We start from the raw sequence: 22,968 nt of genomic DNA on the forward strand, positions 1-22,968 counted from the left end.
AATTGTAAATAAAAGTGTGACTCGTTTCTTATTTAACACGTAGGCTTTCGCGACCAATATTATTCATATTCACCGTTTTTGGGTTTAGATCGCGTTATTTATAAATGTGTCGTAACCCTCCACCACCCGACACGGCCAATCAGTAAAAAAGTGTCACGTTCACAAAAGACACTTCAACACACCGGTGGGTTAAAGCAGTGAACTATTTGTCTTTCGTTTCTTATTGCCCATTGTGTCAAACTGTCAAGGTTAGAGGTCATCACAGCCAATGCAGTTGATGGCACCAGACCTTGCCATGGCTTCCCTCGCCCAGCCCAGCTGTTGTTTGCCTTTTACCGAGATCGGTATATGTTTTTATTTTGTGCCAAATGAGGACTATTGCAATTCCTCATCGTTGCAGTCGAAATGCTTGATAATCTCGACAATCTTCAGCCAGCGCATACTGCTGTGTAATAACTGATCAATCACAACCGGTCAAAATACACATCAAGACTGTATAAAGAACAACCATTTATACGTGCTTGTAAATGCAGCAATTAAAACAAAGTATTACACACATCACGGTGTCCAATGTATTACATCAACAGTAAATGTATGTTCAGTAGTATATATATTGTTTAGGTTTGCATTTGGCAAATACATCAAAAACAGGCTTTGCGAATCAGATGGAGACCACGTAAAACAAACCTCTGAGTTCCCTCCTTGGAGAAAAAACATTCAGCCAGGTTGGAACTATTTCAAATGATCAGATTTTCAAAGCAGATCCGAATATGGCACCATGTAGAAGTTACTGTAATTAACAATATACAGAGAACTGCATTGGTTGATAGTGTAACGTATTTGGCTAATCACCAGGAAAACCTTGGTGTGTTACCAGCAGTGGGAATCGATCCTGTGCACACGAAGTGGGGGGCGCCTTGACCCTGAGGCTACACAGCCACCTGCGGGAATTTGGTGATCGTCGACTTGGCTAAGAATCAGCTTTGCCAAGTCAATGCGGTCTGGGGCTCCTCGCGCTATCAATGTTGAACCGCCGAGGTATGGGTCGCATTTTCCTCTGACAATGTTAGCACATCACAAGTCGACATGTATGCACAAATGCGTACCTAACAACTTAAAAAGAGTAGTATCGTATTACAGTATATAGATAGAAAAGTATATTTACGTCGGTTATATAGATGTAATTTACAACATGCTAGTCAATAGGACAGAACCGATCTCTGGGAAGGGACCCATTAATGTATTGGCGGTATAACGGTGGTGTACATTATACATTTTTTTAAACGCAGTAATCAATTATTTTCCCGCGATTCGCATCCCCAGTCAGAAAATCTTGCGGGGTGAGCGTCAAACTAAGGTCTCGTGATGTCGAAGCAGTCGGAAGACAAACGTCGGTTCAAATTTTGATATGAGGACCGGTGTACCGCCAAGACGTCTCTCTGCATTTCGAGCAGTGGTTCCCAACCTGTGGCCCGCAGGCCCACTGGTGGCTCCCCGAACCATGGGAATTGGTTTTCTGAACTGTTGCAGATTTCATATTTTTTTCACAACGCACCAGATTTGTCAATACTCGATGGTCTGCGACAATTAGTTTGAGGGTTGACAATCATCCAAGGGGTCCAGAGAGCTTGGGAACCACTGGTTTACGTCTGTGTAAACCATGACCCATCCGTGGGTTATGTCCACCACGAAGACCTCTCGAGCGATGAGACATTTACAGCAGCCAATGTGAGGTTGTACGAGGCACAGATCAACTCGGGAGACGCAGGATGCGTCACTGACCCGGCGGGTTTTGCGGGATTGTCTCACAATGGCGTGAGACCAGGAGAGGAGTGAAGTGATTTTGCTGTGGCATTAACAAGTGTGGATTCTCAAGTCTGTGAAATGCTCAGGAATCACAAGTGCCGCCAGTTCGTGCGTGACTCGTGTGCTGATGCAAGCGACGTGAGAGGTATATGGTTTTGAATATTAGCTGGTGCAGGAAAGCTTTCCTGACTTTTTTACATTGACAAAGTGCTACACTATTTGTCTGGGAAGCTATTTCATGAACATCGTTACTATATGGTCGTCAAGAAATGCAAACCAGCAACCAACCTATTATGGAAAAACAGATCGCATCGTTGTCAAGGTCTGGGAATTGCAATGACGTCCACTAGGGACAAAATAGTTGGTGGTGAACATATTGTCGTGCCATGAAGCCCAAGCCTGATTGTAACGAGAGCAATGTGTGCGTTGCACGTGCGACGTGAGACCTGACAACCCTGAGTATTGGAACTATGGGATCTTTAGCCCTGTTTAGATACAGTATCAACTGCAAAACAGGCGTTCCCTACACATTAAAGAGAACCCACAATGCAGTGGACCAAATAAAGAAGGAAAAGTGTAAACGGGCAGCTACGGCACCTTCATTTGCCACTGCTGCATTGCGGCGAATGTTGGCAAAAACACCAAGCACTTTGTTTGCGAGGTGTGGGGGAATCTCACGTAGAGATATTTTCAGGGAAAGCCTGGGTATGCTTTAGCTTCAATATACCAATGTATGTACAATTTTAATACTGAGAATGCTTTTTGTTTCTACCATCGTAAATTGTTTTTTGAAACTCATGAGGGGATTGGTTTGAAATCACTGAAAGGAAATGATGTAAACTCTAATATCTGACATTCATGGTTTACCATGAGACTTTGTTTTGACTTCACGACCGAGATTCAATTAAGTCAGTTAAAATTGATCGGGTATTGCCTGTTTTAACAAAGGCCACTGGGAATATTTTTTATTTTGAAGGAGTCTGCAGTCGGGTTATCGTCTATGGATTTAACAAAATATGAAAAGCATTGTACCTCAGTCATATTTACAAGCATATATGTGTTTGGGACAACAGCATAAAATCACGGAAGCTATTTAAAGCGTTAAAATAGTTTAAATGGGGCTGAGGAGACATAAAATAATATGTAATGTCCATATTAATATATTTATCCATGGGAAGCCTACTTTCCAGGATTTAATGAATTTCCTTGCAGTGACTTAACTAAAGCCTCATTATGTATAACACTATTAGCTGCACTGTGATAATTTAGAAAGGCTGTGGCAGGTTGCAAGTCCCAGCCTAAGGCCTTCTTCTGCCCAGGCATTTACCACATTTATGCTTCGAGGTAAAAACTCGACACTTAAGTACTAAATGCATAGATACACCACAAGTGGTGTAAACACGTGGTTTACAACCTTGAGTACAGGCTTAGACATTCGAAGAGAAAATAAGAGCCAATTACATTGGTCCCATTTCAATCACAATACAGTAGTCGCAATTCACAGTAGACATTTAACATTCACTGTCCCCCCCACCAATTAGTATAAATGCACGAGATTTTTATGAGCAAATAATGACCAGTAATTGGAAATTATCGAATTTTGCACAATCTGATGCATGGCTATTGAGTGTCAGAACTTCAATTGTATCAATACATCATTGCAGTTGCCTGATGCACAGTTATTAAAAGACACTCGCAAATTCAACTAATCCACTTCTATAATACGTAGGTCAATTTTGCACTACCTTTAGATCATAGATCCAATCATGCGCGACGTCTATTTGGAGGATTATTATTCAATCGGTCACCAAATTAACAACTCGTAAAGACTGTAGAAGTGCAGTAATGTAAACTAATTTGATATTTGGTATTTTCAAAGTAAAGTAATCTAATTACACGTTTACCTTAATGATCAATTTATACAAATTAACAAAGTATGAGGTGTATTTATCCTCAGAATCTTTATCTATCCTGGAGAAATCCTATGAGCTGTGAAGCTCTTTTTTACAGACGTGGGATATAACACCATCATGCGGTATTGTGGTCGCGGCCCTCATTCATTGATCGTTTCTGTTCTTGTAATGGACATATTTTGCTTAGATAAACACTACCCCTTTTTATTTCTGAGTTTTGAGCATTGAAATTAATAAAATCAAATCAATTGAATTAGCTGAACATAGTTGGCCTGAGAACGGATGGGCTTCTTCACAGCTTCTCGCCAGGTTGTGGGGCCAGGTCCACGTAGCCCTCTGCATTGAAGGCGGCCATATTGACATAGTCCTGAATTGAACACAAATACGAACACACGCATCAATACATTACACAAAGATGCACGTCGCACATATTAATCTGCAATTACACATTGATGTTGCATACATCACGCGCATTACTGTATGCACAAATAAACGCATTACCTAAGTACACAATTATAAAAACTTAGCTTCTCCCTGTAGCCATTCAGACTTGGGGCAAGTGCTTTTTAGAAAGCACCTGTGAAGGCCAGCATAGTACTGTACATGAGAGGGTGAGTGGCCAGCAGCATACCTGGTCACCTTCGTCTCCCCAATGCTGATATTTACACACTGTACCCGGTACTTATTTTAAGGTTGAGTTGACCGAGGGGAGTCCCAGGACCAGTTCAAGTATCACTCGCTATCCAAGGTCCGGGATCACAATGCGCGAACCACAGTACCACCCCTCGTCACGTAATCACGCACGCGATAAATTTAACAAGGTGTGGCAAGGCCGTAATTATAATATATATTGGAGGGGACACATCCAATATATATTGCTATAAAAAAACAATTGCTATGCTATGGAAATAAAAACAACAATTTGCTATACCTTGGCCACAACATCTGGACTTGTCTTCATATAAATCAATGCATAGATTTCTGTTTATATGATTGTGGTTATGGTTGTATTTTATTAATCCCTAATCTCTGCCATTACATACAATGAAACAAGACATGGTAAAAAAAGTTAAAACAGAGCAATGTAATACAATACACTATTCGACATTTTGGTAAAAAAAGAGTCCATCCCATGTGTTAGTGAATTTTTGAATATTTTAGGCAGGAAATTAGTTTTCAACTTTAGATATTTTTCTGGGTTGGGACCCCCAGACACCGTGGAAGATTTGGTCCCCCCCGATGTTGACTCCATGGCTACGGCCTAGCTGTAAGTCAACAGTGCAGCATGGTGTCTTAAGGTCGAGGTGCATAGTGTGCAAAGTACAGAGTGTGATGTATATAAGGTGGAGATTGGTGGAAGGTTTTTCAAGTGCACTATGATCTAAGCAACTGGAGGTCAATTCCTCTCCATGACATACAATGAATGATACATCCTGCATAAAATGTTGTAATTAAAGGCAAAGCATTACTTTGTTGTGGGCCAAAATAATAATAGTCCTACTCTTTGGTTCTTTCGGTAAAGTCACGTAGAAAGAAAATAAATTAAATAATAGAATACGACGTTTTGATTGCAACACAAGCAGTCATCAGGTCGAACTAAATTTGAGAGAGAGACAAAACACAGACACGGAGGCGCACAGACAGACACACAAACAGAGAAAGACAACACAGAGACACACAGGGACACACAACATAGACACAGTTGTGCATCTCTCTGTGTGTCTCTGTGTTGTTTCTCTCTGCTTGTGTGTCTGTCTGTGTGTCTCCGTATCTGTGTTTTGTCTCTCTCTCTCTCAAATTTAGTTCGACCTGATGACGACTGCTTGTGTTGCAATCAAAACGTCGTATTCTATTATTTAATTTAATTTCTTTCTACGTGACTTTACTAAAAGAACCAAAGAGTAATTCCTGCAGTCACAAAAGCTTCAAATCAATAATAGTCCTGTTGGTGTTAACTTTTGACTTCGCTTTACAATTCGTATGCCACATTTGAAAACTATTACTGAAATAACGAAGGTAAATAATAATGTCGTGTTTCGTATTTTGTATGTGGGTGGTGGTAAAATAAGTAAAGGGAAGGAATTGATTATCCAAAAAGGGCCCTCCAATTGTCAAACAATCCTGGGGCCCCAATAACCGTAACACGGCGCTGACTATGCGAGTGGAAAGCGTCGCGCTCTGCGTAGTGGTCTCACCTGCTGGGAGTTGGCGATGGTGTGCAGGGTGCGGGCAACCTCCTGGAAGTCTGGGCGGCGCTGGGGGTTCCCCTCCCAACAGCGCATCATCAGGTCGTACCTGAACGGCAGAGAGACACCGTTGAGGTCCCCATGCGCACAAGAGAGCTCGTCACAGCCAGATCATTGCCAATGCCACCTCTCACCCGACCTCGCTTCATAGCTCCTGCAACAGGGCGGAGTGACCTGCTTCAGCAGAAGATTCCCAAGTACGCAAGTGGCATCCACATATGCTGTGAGCATAGTGGGGCTACTGCTCCCGTGTCCTTCCGGCAATCAGTCACCAAACCATTGCATGGCTTTTGATTAATACCCCAGGTAAATTACACACACACAACCTTGGCTAATGTTGTGACACATTCCATATACCAAGTGGCAGTGTGATACCAACAAATTGCGAGAATACACAAGAGCACCTGTGCTATCAACGCACTTGTCACTTGGAACTTTTCTATGCGCTCCATCATCATCATCAGCCTCCCCAAGCCAGTCCTGTGATGTAATGCTCCACCCAGCACCTGCACATGAGCTGATTTCATCGCTCCATCTCCACGGTGAATGTCCTCTCTGACGAGTTCCCTCCCTTGCCTGTTATTTCATTGTTAGTCTTGACCACCAGCCACTGTCCCTTCTAACACCTGCCTACTACGTTCTCTGGTCCATGCAACTACCGAAACTTTATTTATGTGCACCGCATCATTTGGGTCACCGCTCCGGCCGATAATGCAATGGCGCTCAGCTGCATCACTTTAACAAACTGAATCTCAGGTCTCCACATGCAGACTCACAGGCAAAAGAATGCCCATGCACACACACACACACGCGCGTGCACACGTACATGGCAAGGCTGCAGTGTGGTGGTCGGGCCAGGCGATGTCCCTGCAACAACCGCGTGCCCAGCATCACGTGGCACGTAATGTTCGCATACGGAGTGTAGGCTGTGTGAATAGAGAGAAAGAGAATCATAACCACCATCACTATAATCATGAGCAACAGCGCTGTCAAAATTGCCGTCATCAATGTCACCAACAACATCATCAGCAGCGCTGTCACCGACATCATTGCCATCATCATACTAACATCACCAGAAACAGCACAATTGTCAACATCACCACCGGTGGCAACAATATTCTTGTCATATACATCACCAGAGCAGCGCTGTCCACAACACTACCATATTCAATAGAAGTATTTGGCAACATTGCCTTCATCATCCTGACTCTCACCATCACCAGCAATGCCGTTACGAAGCCAATACAGAGTGTGCCATGTGCATGCGGCAGTGTGTGTGCGACGGTGCGTACCAAAGCTGACGAGCTCCCACAGCAGCACTCCGTAGGCCCACACGTCGCCCGCTCGCGTGTAGCTACGCAATGAGAAGTACTCAGGGGGGTACCAGCGGAATGGCACCCGAGCCTGCCGTACGTGCACACAGCACACGTTCGCGTAAGCACACACACACACGTATGCATGTATGCACGTTGAACTTATTTCGCACCGTATTTAGCCAACCGTACTTATCAAAGGTGATGTGTAACTGTTCGTTGCACTCGCTTAAACACACACAGCATATGTCTGAGGCCCACACTTTCACTTCAAAATATCACATTATGTTACGTGCATCTGCAGGGTATCCTGGTCAATACTTTGACAGCCCATGTTTATATTTGTTTCATTGAAGCCACTTGACCAATTACTTTTAGTGGCTTGTATTGTGTCATCTTCCCGCAGATAATTTTCACATCGAAATGTAATAATGAACCTTCTTCATTCACTTAATAATACACCTACTCGTCCGTTTATTCTATTTAGTTCTCCTGCTCACTTGGCCTTTCCTTAACCTTATTATTACAAAGTGCCTTGAAACATTAGTGGAAGGTGCCTTACAAATAAATCTAAATGATTAGTATTACTCTCAACCCACTCATCATTTCTGGACGGGGATCTTTTTGTGTTCGAGTGCTTTCCAAGGGACACCTCGCATTAAAATGAGCACAGTACAGCCAGAGGTGGCGGGGTTAAAAATAACACCATTGTCCAAAGCTGCAGTTGACACAGATACAGATGCTAAATATATTTATTATATGGATTCTGAATTAACACAACCAAAGATATTGAACAAGTACATAACAGACAGTGAGTAAATACATGACAGACACTGAGCAAGCACATGACAGACACTGACAGAGCACGTGACAGACAAGACGTGGTGCAGGCAAACCTGCGCGTGGATGTGCTCGGGCTCGTCCTCAAGGCGTGCGAGCCCGAAGTCGGACACCTTGCACTGTGCGAGGCTCTGTCCGATCAGAATGTTCCGCGTGGCCACGTCTCCATGCACCAGCTGCACAGCACAAACCACAAAGCACACACAACGTCAAGCGTCTTGCTTGCTTGCCATGGGGCAGAGTGCTCAGCCTACTAACGACAGGATGCAATTTCAAATCTTAGTTGGCCACTGGCTAAGCCCTTCATCTCTCCAGCATCAATACACCTCCTTCCTGAACGTCCTCAGTCACGAGAGCATTACACTTTGGAAGATATTTATTCCAATGTATGTCGCTGCAAACTGCTGCTAGGGAAACTTCATATTGTCTCCAGGCTCCTCTTGTACCTCTACCACCCTTTTTTCAATCCACCAATGGATAAGGGCCTCAATACTTTGTGTGGGTCGTGGGGGCTATTTGACCGCACTTCATCACGCTGACCTCTTTGGTTCTTTCGGTAAAGTCACGTAGGTATAAAAATAAAACAAAAAATAATATATCACGATGTTTCGATCGCAACACAAGCGGTCGTCCTCAGGCAAAAAAAATAATCCAGCAGTGGAAGTGCTGAACCAGCGAGAGAGCTGTTACAACAACAAGAGGTTATTTATGTGGCGATGGGCAAGCAAGCGGGGTCTGAGCGGGAAAGGAATTCCATCCCCGGACGCAAGCACGTCAGTTGTGTTAATGGGGGAGATTAGGAAAAGAGAGATTAGGGAGAAATTTTAGCATTATACCTACGTGACTTTACCGAAAGAACCAAATAATATGTATTCCTGCAGTCACGAAAGCTTCAAATCAAGATTCATCACGCTGGTCAATTCGGCTTGGATAAAGGCGGGAAGCAAAGGCATAGGATCACAGAAGTACAGGACAACAATGGATTTATTTTCTGCACTGCCCTCTGCTTCTCATCACATAGCACTGCGAGGCTATGCCACTGGTCTTTAGGTCTCAATGGGAACCAGAATCATCCGTTATTATTCGATCTGCGCCTTCCATGCTGTATATCATGGCGCCAGAGCAAAGGGTTACTTTAAATAATTACTCGGTAATTACATTGTTGCAGACCAAATACAATGTAAAAATAAAACATGTGTTTAGGCCATGTGAAAAATTAAATGTCATTAATTTTATATTAAAGATATGAATTTCGATTCCCGCTCATGGCCAAGACCAGTAAAGACTATCTAACCCGGTTCTGGGTCTCCCATAGGTCGACTCAGCCTTAAATGAGTACCTGGTGCAGTGTGTAAACATCACCACTAGGGAGACAAAGGTGGGCGGGCGTGATGCTGGCCACCCACCGCCTCGTGCGTCATGCCGGCCTTTATAGGTGCTCGCTAACAGCACTTGCCCCAACAGTCTGTTACAGGCTATACGGGCGACCTTTGTGCTTGTGGTGGGCACATCAGGGCGCGTGCATGTAACACTCACACGCTGCCTGGTGAGGTGGGCCATCCCGTGCGCCACCCCGCGTGCGATCAGGGCGAAATCCTGTCCACTCAGACCCGAGCCTCTGCCGGCCCTGGCCCAGCTGCCAGCGGCATAGGCAGCCTGGCCCGGCCTCGACGTTACGTGACCCCGGCACTCACGCAGGAACGTCTGCAGGTTGCCACCGGGAGCCAGCTCCAGAATGGCCATGGGAAAACCTGAAACGCAGTGACAAGTCTAAGTGACGAGGTTAGCAACGGGACGCCCCTCATCTGCATTGGTAGCCCTGGACAAATTGATGACAATTCTAAATTCCTATGGGGAGAGCCAGTGGGTGTCAGTCAGCACAGGGCAGTACAGCAACATTCGGTGTTGTACTGTACTTCTGTGGTCCCATGTCTATTTTGCCCACCTGCATAAACCCGCACTGACCAGTGTGGTGAAGTGTGGTGCACGTGCCGATGTGTGGGCAGCGGGAGCGTGGTGGTCAGCGCACTGAGCTTCGATTCGGGTGATTTTAATTCGATTCCCGACCACGGCTAATATTAGTGGCTTATATTACAACCAGTCGTGGGCCTCTCATTGGTCGACGAAGCCTAAAATGTGTATCTTGTGCGGTGTGTAAACATCAATATCGGGGAAACAAAGGCATAAGGGTGTGGTCCAGACCACAATGCTACCTCGTGCACAGCTTCGTCCTTCATAGCTGCTCGCTGATAGCACTTTCTCCAACCGTCTGCTAAAGGCTCTTTGGGGAATATTTGTGTTTGTGCGGGCAATCCCGTACCGTTGGGTGCCTTGCTGTAGCCCAGGCAGGCGAGAACGTTCTGGTGCGTGCCCGCGTGCAGCATCACCCGCACCTCCCGCTCAAACCGCTGCCACCGCTCTGCCCGAGACTGCTCGCCCTCGTCTAACACCGGGCGGTTCGGGCGCAACAAACGGGGCCAGAGATTAGTAAGCGGGCGAGGGCAGGACACGCCGCTCGAAGAGACAGTGGCCGACAATCACATGTGACGACAGAGCGGCGGTCGAAGGTGGGAACACGCCGTGGACTGCTGTGTCGCGCACCGAGTGGCATCTTGACGGCGACACGCGTCTGTCCGCATAGGCTGCCATCCTTCACGTGCCCCTCGAGCACCAGGCCGAACTCTCCCGAGCCCAGCGAGTGGCCGAGAGTCAGGCGGTGAGCAGGAATCAGCAAGTCTGCGCTCGCACACGGGGCCGCACGCAGCCAGCGCATCGTTCGATTAAACACGACGGTGGTTAGCAGTAAAGAGCATTAATCCTGCGTCATTGCTCCGCTAGCAGAGTATAACTAAATTACTGCGACTTGGCGTACACGAGACGATTACTTTTTATTATTGCTTAAATTACTTTTATTATTGAAACAAATAACAAAAAAGCTATTTTACTGTAAGAGTGGGCGATGATGATTATGTCAGCAGCTTGGGTTAATGTGTGAACGTGCGAGTGTGTCTTTGCAGCGGTGTGGACTGACCCCTCTCCGGGTCGGCGAGGTCGCGAGGTGCGTAAACCCCCTCCACCGGCACTCCCCCCACCACCGTGAGGCTGTGGTTCCCTCCCAGCAGCCTCAGTGCCTCTGCCACCTTCTTCTGCCTGGGCTGCAGCACCTGCGGACATCAGCGCGCTCCGTGAGCTTGGTAACAAGCCGCGCCACATGGCTAGGGTCTCCTCCTCTTCGGTACAACAGATTGGCACTCATCACGGGAGACGAATAGCTCACAGTGCCGGAGGAGGGGAGAACCGACTGCAAATACATTGTCGTGAGGGATGTATTAATCACACACTTGATGATAACCAGGATTTTTTATGTCCCGAAAAGACTTTTAGATTTCCCAGGACAGCTACCACGAGAAGATGTTCCTGGGAAAACCAGAACAAGTTGCAACCCTACATCGGACAGGGTTCTTCAACCATATTTATGAAAATGTAACGGAGATGAATTTATATGTAACTGATAAAAAATTATAAATAAGTATCTGTTATTTATAGATTGGTCTCATTGATTAGTATGGATCATTGATTGGTCTTATTGATTGATGTGGACCCGAGTATCACTTGAAGGGATCTCAGAGGAAGCTCTGTGATATCCACTTCCGTGGGCCATTCTCCAACAGAAAGGGTTGCACTGCTCTGTCAGAGATCCGAAAGGATGCCTCACATTGTGACGTCAGGCTGATGGCACAATCGGGGTAAAAACAAGGATAAAAGAGTACTGAACAACATAAATTGTATTACATGTTTAAAACTAAATAACATCATGCATGATTACAAGTACCTGCTTTGGCAATTTGACATGCACATTACTCCCCAGCAATGCCCACAGTGGGTGAGAGACGTTCTCTCTCAGCCCCTTTGGCAGCGCGCGATGACTGCCCAAGCTACAGAGAGAGGCTTGGACGTGGCCGTACCTTCTTGAAGACCGCAAAAGCGGCGCACGCGATCCACGTGATGGCAAGCGCAAGGCCGACGGCGAGGAGGGAGAACTTCATGACGCTGCTGGTGACTGGGCCGTGCATCTCCGGCGCCACCGCTTTAGCCCTCGTCGTGTTGCGGCCATCCTGGACGGGTAGCGGGGACCTCACGGTCGACGCCGGGCCTGGCGTCGTCATTTGCCTCTCTGTGGATGGGGGTTAGGACGTTGCTATCAGCACTCTCTAAGAATACATTAATCAAAATCTTGGTTGTGGGTTGACTCGGCCTATCATCCCTCCAAGGTGGATACAATAAGTACCATTTTCTGGGGAAGCCATTTAAGCGGCATAGATTATTTTTTTCTTCTATAAAGCTACCTCTTCGGATGCATCTGTAATTTAGTACAAATACACGAGGTGAGCTGAGAATCTGCTATTACTGTTATTATACAAATACTTTATTAATTTGTCGTAATCATAATCAAATGTGTCATTTGTTTTACATTTATATTGCCTTATTACACGTTGCTTTATGTTCAACTACATGTGGAATATTTTGTGTTGTGCGTGTAAATTCATGTACATTTTATTTAATGCCAAGTGCTCTGAGACACCTTTGTTGACGTGAAACGTGCAACACTGTACGGACATTGACTAATGTTAAACAAGTAGCAGAGTCCACGTGTGTCTCCGCGCTTCGCTCAGTAACAAGTACTCTGTTAAAGCTCAATTGAGGCCCAGGAAAGTCTCAGACATTCCGCTTTCCGCAAAAGTGCAAGAGCTGCAAAATCAAACCCAGGTTTCCTGTATTGTCGTCCAGCGTGATAATTTGCGATTCTCAGCTATAAAACCCCAGCACAAAACATTGTGTTCTGACCTATGACGGTTAGCAAGGTGGTGGTGGAGTGGAAGGAGTCGTCGATGTCGATCTGGCAGGTGTAATTTCCGGCGTGCGTGAGCGACACGTTGGGGATCGTTAGCACGCGCCACTTTGTCCACGGTTGTGTGGCCAGGTGCTTGAGGTGAGGCCAGTCGATCGTCACGTCATCTTTCTTTGCGTAGAGGAGCCGCTTACCGTCCTGCACGCACGCATTCACAAATACGTGTCGCATCATGCACAGTTTCGCTGAGGTGCAGCAACAAAAACCGAGAGAGGGGAGAACTGCCTGTAAATGCATTGCCTTGAGTGGTGCATTATGATCCAGGGAAAAGCAGGAGAGGTGGCAACTCCCGGTGTACCGCAGTGGGACTGCACGTGTAGCTGCGTGGGGAGGTGTGCGGTGCATGTCGAGTGGCGTCACAATGAACCCAACATCTTATCAAATCTCGGAAGCTAAGTCGAGCTTGCAAACGATCGCCGTCAAGCTGTCCAGCATTGCCACGTCCAGTGCCGCATCCGAGAGGAACTTCTCCACCACGGCCTTCGTTCACTCTGAGCTGAGGAGCAGCCCGAGCGTGAAGTCGGTGTAGAAGGTCGTCTTCGTCAAGAGCAACATTCACGACCTCTTCGCCGGCGCGGTCGAGATGTTCGAAGAGGACAGCGAATCCGATGACTCTGGCGCCGATTGACGACAACTTGACTTGCCAGATTAAAACCGTGGGGGGTTTTTTCGACAAAATAATTTTTTTAACTAAACCAATAACCCGACAAAATTCGCACAAAAAAAATCGAGGTTTTTTCCACCCTTGGCCTCAGTCTGCACGTCGATGACTGACGACTACATGCTGTGTGGTCACGCGTGTGTGCATGTAGAACTGCTTTAACACCGTACGTATCCTACCGTGCTGATCGGAGGTGCGGGGGAAGGACAACTAAACACAAAACAAAAATGTTTTAAAGATAATCGTTTTACGTCTCGACTTAAAAGTGTAAATGTAGCTCCAGTGGCTTCCTAATCAGTCCCTCCAGAAAAACGCGATTATGCGATCGCAAGATTCCACGCAAAATCAGCCAAAGTCCGCATATTTATGCGGGGGGCGCGTTTTTTCAAATACTGCTGCATGTTGTATATTGTAATGCTGCATGTTGTGTATTGTGATGCTGCATGTTGTATATTGTAGTATTGCATGTTGTATATTGTAATGCTGCATGTTGTGTATTGTAATACTGCATGTTGTGTATTGTAATACTGCATGTTGTATATTGTAATACTGCATGTTGTATATTGTAATACTGCATGTTGTGTATTGTAATACTGCATGTTGTGTATTGTAATACTGCATGTTGTGTATTGTAATGCTGCATGTTGTGTATTGTAATACTGCATGTTGTGTATTGTAATACTGCATGTTGTGTATTGTAATACTGCATGTTGTGTATTGTAATACTGCATGTTGTGTATTGTAATGCTGCATGTTGTATATTGTAATGCTGCATGTTGTATATTGTAATACTGCATGTTGTATATTGTAATACTGCATGTTGTGTATTGTAATACTGCATGTTGTATATTGTAATACTGCATGTTGTGTATTGTAATACTGCATGTTGTATATTGTGATGCTGCATGTTGTGTATTGTAATGCTGCATGTTGTATATTGTAATACTGCATGTTGTATATTGTAATGCTGCATGTTGTATATTGTGATGCTGCATGTTGTATATTGTAATGCTGCATGTTGTATATTGTATGCTGCATGTTGTATACTGTAATGCTGCATGTTGTGTATTGTAATACTGCATGTTGTATATTGTATGCTGCATGTTGTATATTGTGATGCTGCATGTTGTATATTGTAGTACTGCATGTTGTGTAATACTGCATGTTGTATATTGTGATAATGCATGTTGTGTATTGTAATGCTGCATGTTGTATATTGTAATGCTGCATGTTGTATATTGTAATACTGCATGTTGTATATTGTGATGCTGCATGTTGTATATTGTAATGCTGCATGTTGTATATTGTAATACTGCATGTTGTGTATTGTAATGCTGCATGTTGTGTATTGTAATGCTGCATGTTGTATATTGTGATGCTGCATGTTGTGTATTGTAATGCTGCATGTTGTATATTGTAATACTGCATGTTGTATATTGTAATACTGCATGTTGTATATTGTAATACTGCATGTTGTATATTGTAATGCTGCATGTTGTATATTGTAATGCTGCATGTTGTATATTGTAATACTGCATGTTGTGTATTGTAATGCTGCATGTTGTATATTGTAATGCTGCATGTTGTATATTGTAATGCTGCATGTTGTATATTGTAATACTGCATGTTGTGTATTGTAATACTGCATGTTGTATATTGTAATACTGCATGTTGTGTATTGTAATGCTGCATGTTGTATATTGTAATACTGCATGTTGTGTATTGTAATGCTGCATGTTGTATATTGTAATACTGCATGTTGTGTATTGTAATGCTGCATGTTGTGTATTGTAATGCTGCATGTTGTGTATTGTAATGCTGCATGTTGTATATTGTAATACTGCATGTTGTATATTGTAATGCTGCATGTTGTATATTCTGCGGCATGTGGTGTGCAACACGCCGTGTGTTGATGTGTAATGAGTCGCGTCTATGTTTCACCTTCAACCACTTCACATATTTAAATTCTGTCGCGTCCTTGCACGTTAATTTGGCCGTTTCCCCGGCTTGTACTTGAGATGTCGGCCTGGTGGACGCAGCAGCCTTCAGCAGGATCACTGAGGGTCAGAACACAACATCATCATCATGGTCGACATCACCATCATCACAAAGCATGTCACGACCATCGATTCTAAAACAAACGTAACAAGTCGGTTTTGTCATCATCATCATGAAAGTTGTTACAATCCCCACCACCATTATCACCATCACAATCACCACCATTCGCTTCGATTCAAAATATCTCCCATCCTGTAAAGTAGGCAATGATATAACTGAAATTGTTTTCCACCACTTTTCATTTACCCTCTACCCGGAGCCCACGCTCCATTTTATCGTACTCGACAGTATTGAACACAGGTTTTGCTGGCTGGAGGGGGGGATGGACAAACACTCCCAAAAGGGCAGGCGGGCTGCTAGTTTATTCATAAAATGAGAATGTAACACTGTAGGCTATATTCGTAATGTATGGAAAAAGGCAGATGAATGGTCATTGTTACATGTTGCTGGATGGAACATTTTATAATTGTTGTGTCTGGAAAATAACGCCATTTGTAATATAAAATGTTGGTTTGTTTTCTGATCATAAAACCATTGCCAACAAAGCCTTTGAAATGTAAACGTTTAAATAATAGCAACATATCCTATGGTTCTTTCGGTAAAGTCACGTAGATAGAAAAAATAACGATAAAATAATGAAAATGAAAATGAAGTGAATAAAAATAATACAAATATCACGACGTTTCGATCGCAACACAAGTGGTCGTCGTATTTTGATTATTTTTTATAAACTTTATTTTCATTTCTATTATTTTATTGTTATTTTTTTTTCTTTTATCTATGTGACTTTACCGAAAGAACCATAGAACATGAATTCCTGAGTCACGAAAGTTTTAAGTCAAAATATAATTGCAACAGTTTGGGGAGGCCTTTATACAATAGTGGATAGATCATGGATTATCATTATTATAATATAAATAATCGAAGTTGCTACAGTTTCCAATGCTGGAAACTCGATATTGCCACGAAGTGGTCATTCAAAATGACAAATATGAACGACTGCCCACTAATTGGTCCTCATTTTATTGACCCTGACTGGATAATGAGCTGACTTAATCCACAATGAGAAACATACATCTGTTTTGCATATACACATACAGTACATGCATACACCTGCGAATAATGTTAAACTCACCAAGGTTTCATATGCCATACATGCAAATGATACTTCCATATTAATATAGCAAAACAACTCTATAGCGTGACCATGTTTAAAGTGGTTCATACTAAAGCTGAGGGGGTTCATGACATAGTCAATGTTAAACAAACTTTCATCATCTTCTTGGTTCTTTCGGTAAAGTCACGTAGAAGGGAAGTAATAAAATAATAAAAACAAAACATAATAAAATAATTCTCACGACGTTTCGGCCACAACGCAAGCAGCCGTCCTCAGGTGAAGAAATTCGTGAGAATTATTTTATTATGTTTTGTTTTTATTATTTTATTACTTCCCTTCTACGTGACTTTACCGAAAGAACCAAGAAGATGAATCCCTGCAGTCACGAAAGCGAAAGCTTTAAATCGAAATTTAAACTTTCATCATCATCACGATCCATGGGCAGATAGTCCGTAGGTGTCCACTGCTCACTTCATCATTTGTTTCCACTTTCCTCTGTCTTGTAGTGCCAATATGCTAAAGTAGTGCCAACTCATTCTATCACCAATCTCTTATGTGGTCATCAAGCCTTTCTCTCTTAGGTCTTCCTCTCTTTCCAGTCCCATTCCTTTTTTATGATCAACACTCTTCATTTTCGTGTTGTTGTTCATCCTACATATGTGTCCATATAGTGCCAGTTTCCTTATCATCACTGCCCGCATCATCAGGTCTTCTTCTATGTGCAACATTTTTCTCACTTCTACATTAGTCACGCTTTGGTTCCAGCTTAGATGCAGTATCCTTCTGTAGCAATACATTTTGTCCCTGTCAGTCTTTTTTAATGTGCAAGTCTCGCAGGCATACAAAGCTGTACTGAACATGCATGTTCTTAAGACAGTCAGTTTGGTCTTGTAGCTGACTTGCTTGCTTCTCCAGACGTTACTTTAAACAAATGTTAAGAATTTGGAAAGGGGTCCTGTGGCCTCATCAGTGAGGGGTTCAACCATTTCTCCAGCCCCGCCCCAACCCTACAGGACTGTTGCAACATTATAATATAATATGAAAAATAAGAATATGTTAATAAAAAATTTGATAAGATGCTCAAACACCAAATATATACCTTTTGAAAGAAATAAAGTCTGCATTAAGTCTGTATTCATCACACGTACTTGTGGTGAACATGCAAACAAACTGATAATTAATATGTTATAACATGATAATCCTCGCTGATATTGTGCTCACCAATGTCACAATAGTGTACTTGAGAGGAATACATATAACTGGCTCTTAGAGGTATCTGGCTCCAGCAAGATGTCAGGAATTGATAATTCAGCAGTTTTTTGTTTGGTAACTGATCAAATTTGGTTATGAAACTGCTAACAGAATAAGTTGTTAAAAAAAGTATATTTAAGTGGGAATAAAAAAAAGAGTAGCTGCATTTGATTCATGTCAACGGAGTGCACTACTGAGTTGTTGAATCCACTCTCTCAAAGCACAATAATCATAGCATATCACTGATCATTTATCCTCTATCCAGAACATTTGCCATTTTTGTTTAAATTAATGGAGGGGGCACCTATGTGTAAGCAAAGTCTGCAAATAATACATCACATGCAAAAAGCACAAACCGTAGTTTTACCAGTACGAAAAGGAACACAAATATATAATGTAGCCTGAAAGTAAATCTCGGTAACAGTGTCATTTCAATGTTCGAATGTATTTATGTCACAATGCGATGTAACACTGGAGTGAACAGCAACCGTTAGCTTACCCTTTGGCATGCGACATCTTTAAACGGGCATTTCTGCCTTATGGGAAATAAATGTAGAATCCACGTGACGCTTGCCACACCAACGCTAGATTACTAGATTAAGACGTGGTGGGGCCACTGGTGTGTGTGTGTCCAGTTGTATACACCTTGGGTAAAAATCTCCCTTCATTGACACTGAGTGAAACAGGAGCTAATGTTGTATTTCAGTTATTGTTGCACTATCACTGACAACTGGCCTCTGAGCGGCCATAACAGCCAATAGCAGTTTGCAAAAATGTCCACCTTCCGTTTTCCACCAGCCAAAGGCAAGGAAGGGTAAGTGGTGCTACTTACGATGTAAGACCCCTCGGTAAGAATTATTGTGCTAAGGTCCTTTGCATACACAACAGTATTTGGCAATTTCCAAACAATGCCATTGGGTTAATGTTCTGCATGCCTGTCCGTGGTGTGAGCGTGTTTCTCTTTGGCAACGAACGGCATCTACGTTGGTGATTGAGTGAGTTTTATTAACTCCATTTTCCCATGTCCTCCCACAAAGCGGTACTCTTTTATTGACCTTGGAGGGATGATAAACTGAGGGATAATAACTCACGAATGGATAATTCACCTTGCAAACTGCTGACTGTGAGTCGAGCACTCTAAGCTCAGTGTCACCCAGCACTGTTAACGCTGTGGCTATACACACCGTATATGTGAACGCAATCATGCAGTGAATTAAGTGTGTATTCACAGTGGATAGCCTATATGTGGACTGGTTCCCACCATAGGAATGTGGAATCTTCACCACTGGCTCAGAGGCACAAACAAAGCAGGGCGTGTAACATTGGATTTAAAACAAAAAAAATCTAAGTTTCACTTGTAAAATTTCTGATCATTTTAAAGAGCCCAGTGTGGTAATTATGGTTTAATATCGTGTAGCATATACTGTCATGAAAACGTTACATTTCCACTGAAATAGATCGTAAATGAACAATGTACTGTAATGTACACCTCTGCTCCAGTGTTCACAACAATGTCAATAATACAAAAAAAAACATCATTAACTCGTGTTGCTTGCTAAGAAACATGCTTATGTCATGAAAAATGTTTAAAATGTCAAAATGCCAGAAAAAATCAAAATTGTCACCACTTGCCTTATTTAATTGTATGTATTGATCCATAGCAATCGTCGTATGTCATTAAAATTATCCAGAAATAAGTTGGGCATATTGGTATGGTATCCGATGACCAAGGACTGTCGAACAGCACCGAAGCACGCACCTCATCCAGCGAAATGTTCACTCCAAGGATGCGGTCCGTTCGCAAAATTGTGCATGCTCAAAGTTGTTTATTACGATACTACTACTATAGTAAATGAATTATTTTTGTTAACATCTAATTTACTATAACATACATGAGTATACAATCTGTATCCTCCACGTACATTTTAAAAAAAGTATGTTTGAACATTTTTCTTCAGCCACACGGCTTTCTTGTCAGGGAATAATTACAACAACGCTTCAACGTCGGATTCGATTTTCACTGTCTCTTCAGCAGTCAGGCATGACTGCATCACCTGGTGTTTAAAGGCAAGGCCTCTCTGTACTTTGTGCATTTGCGCGTGTGTAGCACTTACCCGCCATAACGAAGCAAGAGGGAAGCATGATGTCTTGGGAGAGCCGGAGTTGCTCAGACTCCCCTCTGTTTACCCGCTGCCTTCAGCGTGTTTCTGTCTCTGCGTTCGAAATCGGAGCAAAACTCATAATGCGGGCTGCTTTGTGTGATGCGGGGTGGGGATCAGCGAGTGGGGAGGCTGGGTCGGCTAAAGGTGAGAAAGCGTTGACGGCGCTCGTCTGCGCACGCAGATAAGGTTGTGGCCAGAGCTTGAGTTTGGTTATCAGTGCGGTGTGTAGCCGTGACGGAGTGGGATGAGACGGGAGTGGGTGGCGCATGCAGGCGAAGGATGGTCAACTGCGTAAACTGCACCGCATGTAACTTGGGAAATGCACGTGCGACACAAATCGGTACGTGTAGCACAATGTGCCCAGGCGTGATGTGTGCGCGTACAGCCCTTCTGTTGATCCACTGCTGCATGAGGGCTTCATCCTATGCCGTGAGAACATGGCTAGTGGGCGATGCTGATGATGAATATAAATATCCAATTTATTTTACATTTAATGATGAAATACATACCTATATAGATTAAATAATTTTACTGACTTATTGTAACCGTGAATTTTTTTTCAACGTATTAAATGACAAATAAAATTATTGGATTCACTTAAAGGCATCAATGTGCTTTGAAAGAGTCTTTTTTCAGATTTGTATGGATCGTTTATTTCCATTTGTTCCAGTTCTCTTTCATTTGTGATGTTTGATCCATGATTTGACGATCTAGGTCGATGAACTATGCATTATAAAAGTGTATAACTTATTATTTCTTGCTGTGGATTTCATATCTGATGATGATTGCTTGTGTTGCAGTCGAAACGTCGTGAGAATTTTTATTGTTTTATATTCTTTTATTATTTCCCTTCTACGTGACTTTACCGAAAGAACCAAGAATATGTATCCCTGTAGTCACGAAAGCTTTAAATCTAAATTTTAGTGTATAACTTGTTTGTGCAATATAATTACTGTCGATGTTATTAATTTATCCTTAAATATTACTTTAGAAATGGTGTTAATGAGTTTATGTTAAACATAATAAAGGTTTTTGAGTTAGATCGCGTAAGTATAAATGTGTCGTCACCCTACACCACCCGACACAGCCAGTAAGGGATTTGTCACGTCAAAAACGCGCCAATAAGTTACAACTTCAGCCCACCGGTGTGTTGGAGAGTAAATCCACAACACTTACAAGTTGAATACGGCGTTTCGCTGGTATTGACATCCAGCATCATCAGGCGTGTAAAACTGCGTTTATTTTAAACGGTAAAGATCGAGCACCAGGCAAATCTGGTTCAGATATCACCTCGCAATGAGCTCGCCACTACGCCATCACTCTTAAATAATACTCTTATAACATCATTCTGATTTGCATTACACTTTCATGATCGATGTCCTCCTCCAACAACCTGTGGTTCCTCTATGACATATCCTGTTATTTATTGAGATTTGCGTTCGAGGTCGAAATTACATTGCAGTGTATTGTGAAAAACAAGAGACAGGGGCACAACGCGCAAACACAGAACACACACTCATGCACACCCTCTGCCCTCAAAAGCAAACTATATTTAGCAGCACAATCTGCTTTTCTGCATTCGTTTTGGTGAAATCACATGGTCTCTGACCGCAGGGACGTCATTCGCCAGCTACTCACTCCTTCCATGAGACTTGTGACATCACAATGGCTGTGACCTCACTGCTTCTGCTAGCTGATTTACTCAAACCTTCCCCGTACCCCTCTCCACTCCAGCCCCTGACCAACTGCCCCCTCCCGCGCCCCCCTCCTGCACATCTAGACGAGTTTTTAGTTTTTTCAACCGCACTTTGCGCACCGGAAAATTCTGTGAAATACAAAGTGCGAAGGTGGAAAATTGGTAAAGTCGATAGCTCTCGTTGGTTCAATGTCAAAACGGTATCATTGCTCGAATCGGCATGGGCCGGTGGTCGTCTCCATCGGTGACCCTGCGACACTGGCTGAAGCCAAACATTCCATATGATAGCCACCTTTAATAGTATTGGTTCTTTCGGTAAAGTCACGTAGAAGGGAAAAAATAAAATAACAAAAATATAAAACAATAAAATTCTGACGACGTTTCGACTGCAACACAAGCAATCATAATCAGGTGTGATATTTTATTTTTAAATCCTTTATATTAAGTTCGCTTGCTTGCTTGCGTGCTTGCTTGCTTGCGTGCTTGCTTGCTTGCGTGCTTGCTTGCTTGCTTACGACCGTGCAAATCTTCCGGTCGTTTTTTAACCCACTTCCCGTGATCCAATCGAGCTGACATTTTCCACACAGACTCGTTGTGCGAGACAATTAATGTTCATGAAAATTTTTTTCAAACATTTTACACTTTTTAGGCAAAATTTTTTTATTTTACATTTATTCAAATAGAACTTATTCATGGCTTTGGCTGAACGTCACAGTATAGGAGCCCAGAGCGTAAGCCCTCCACAGGCCGTGGCGGAGTAGCGCAGTTGGTAGCGCCCTCGCTTCCCATGCCAAATGTCGCGGGATTGATCCCCGCGTCCTCCACAGGCGAATATATTTTTAAATCCTTTATATTAAGTTCGCTTGCTTGCTTGGGACCGTGCAAATCTTTCGCTCGTTTTTTAACCCACTTCCCGTGATCCAATCGAGCTGACATTTTCCACACAGACTCGTTGTGTGTGACAATTAATTTTCGTGAAAATTTTTTTCCAAAATT

General features: G+C 43.2%; 1 protein-coding gene across 1 annotated transcript; it reads right to left on the reverse strand.

The window, feature by feature from the left end:
• Nucleotides 1–3,709: 3,709 nt before the first annotated feature.
• LOC144933228 (tyrosine-protein kinase receptor Tie-1-like) lies at nt 3,710–20,302 on the reverse strand. The gene is made up of 13 exons (XM_078857896.1): nt 20,229–20,302; nt 15,630–15,745; nt 12,964–13,165; nt 12,084–12,292; nt 11,150–11,282; nt 10,720–10,854; nt 10,439–10,561; nt 9,655–9,869; nt 8,175–8,294; nt 7,258–7,369; nt 6,792–6,891; nt 5,915–6,014; nt 3,710–4,086 (listed from the first exon to the last, which is right to left on the reverse strand). The coding sequence occupies exons 1-13, from the start codon at nt 20,254–20,256 to the stop codon at nt 4,012–4,014; spliced, it is 1,668 nt and encodes a 555-aa protein (XP_078714022.1). The 5' UTR covers nt 20,257–20,302; the 3' UTR covers nt 3,710–4,011.
• Between the last annotated feature and the right edge of the window lie 2,666 nt (nt 20,303–22,968).

The sequence above is a fragment of the Lampetra fluviatilis genome, chromosome 7 (genome assembly GCF_964198595.1).
Source record: "Lampetra fluviatilis chromosome 7, kcLamFluv1.1, whole genome shotgun sequence".
NCBI lineage: Eukaryota > Metazoa > Chordata > Hyperoartia > Petromyzontiformes > Petromyzontidae > Lampetra > Lampetra fluviatilis.

What these genes read in the sequence shown, in the direction of transcription:
- LOC144933228 (XM_078857896.1), bottom strand. Translation starts at nt 20,256, where the DNA reads ATGCTTCCCTCTTGCTTCGTTATGGCGG. An exon ending in CGCCGTCAAGATGCCACTCG is followed by an intron (nt 10,562 to 10,719) that starts GTGCGCGACACA and finishes GCCCGGTGTTAG; the next exon opens with ACGAGGGCGAGCAGTCTCGG. An exon ending in CTACAGCAAGGCACCCAACG is followed by an intron (nt 9,870 to 10,438) that starts GTACGGGATTGC and finishes ACTGCGTTTCAG; the next exon opens with GTTTTCCCATGGCCATTCTG.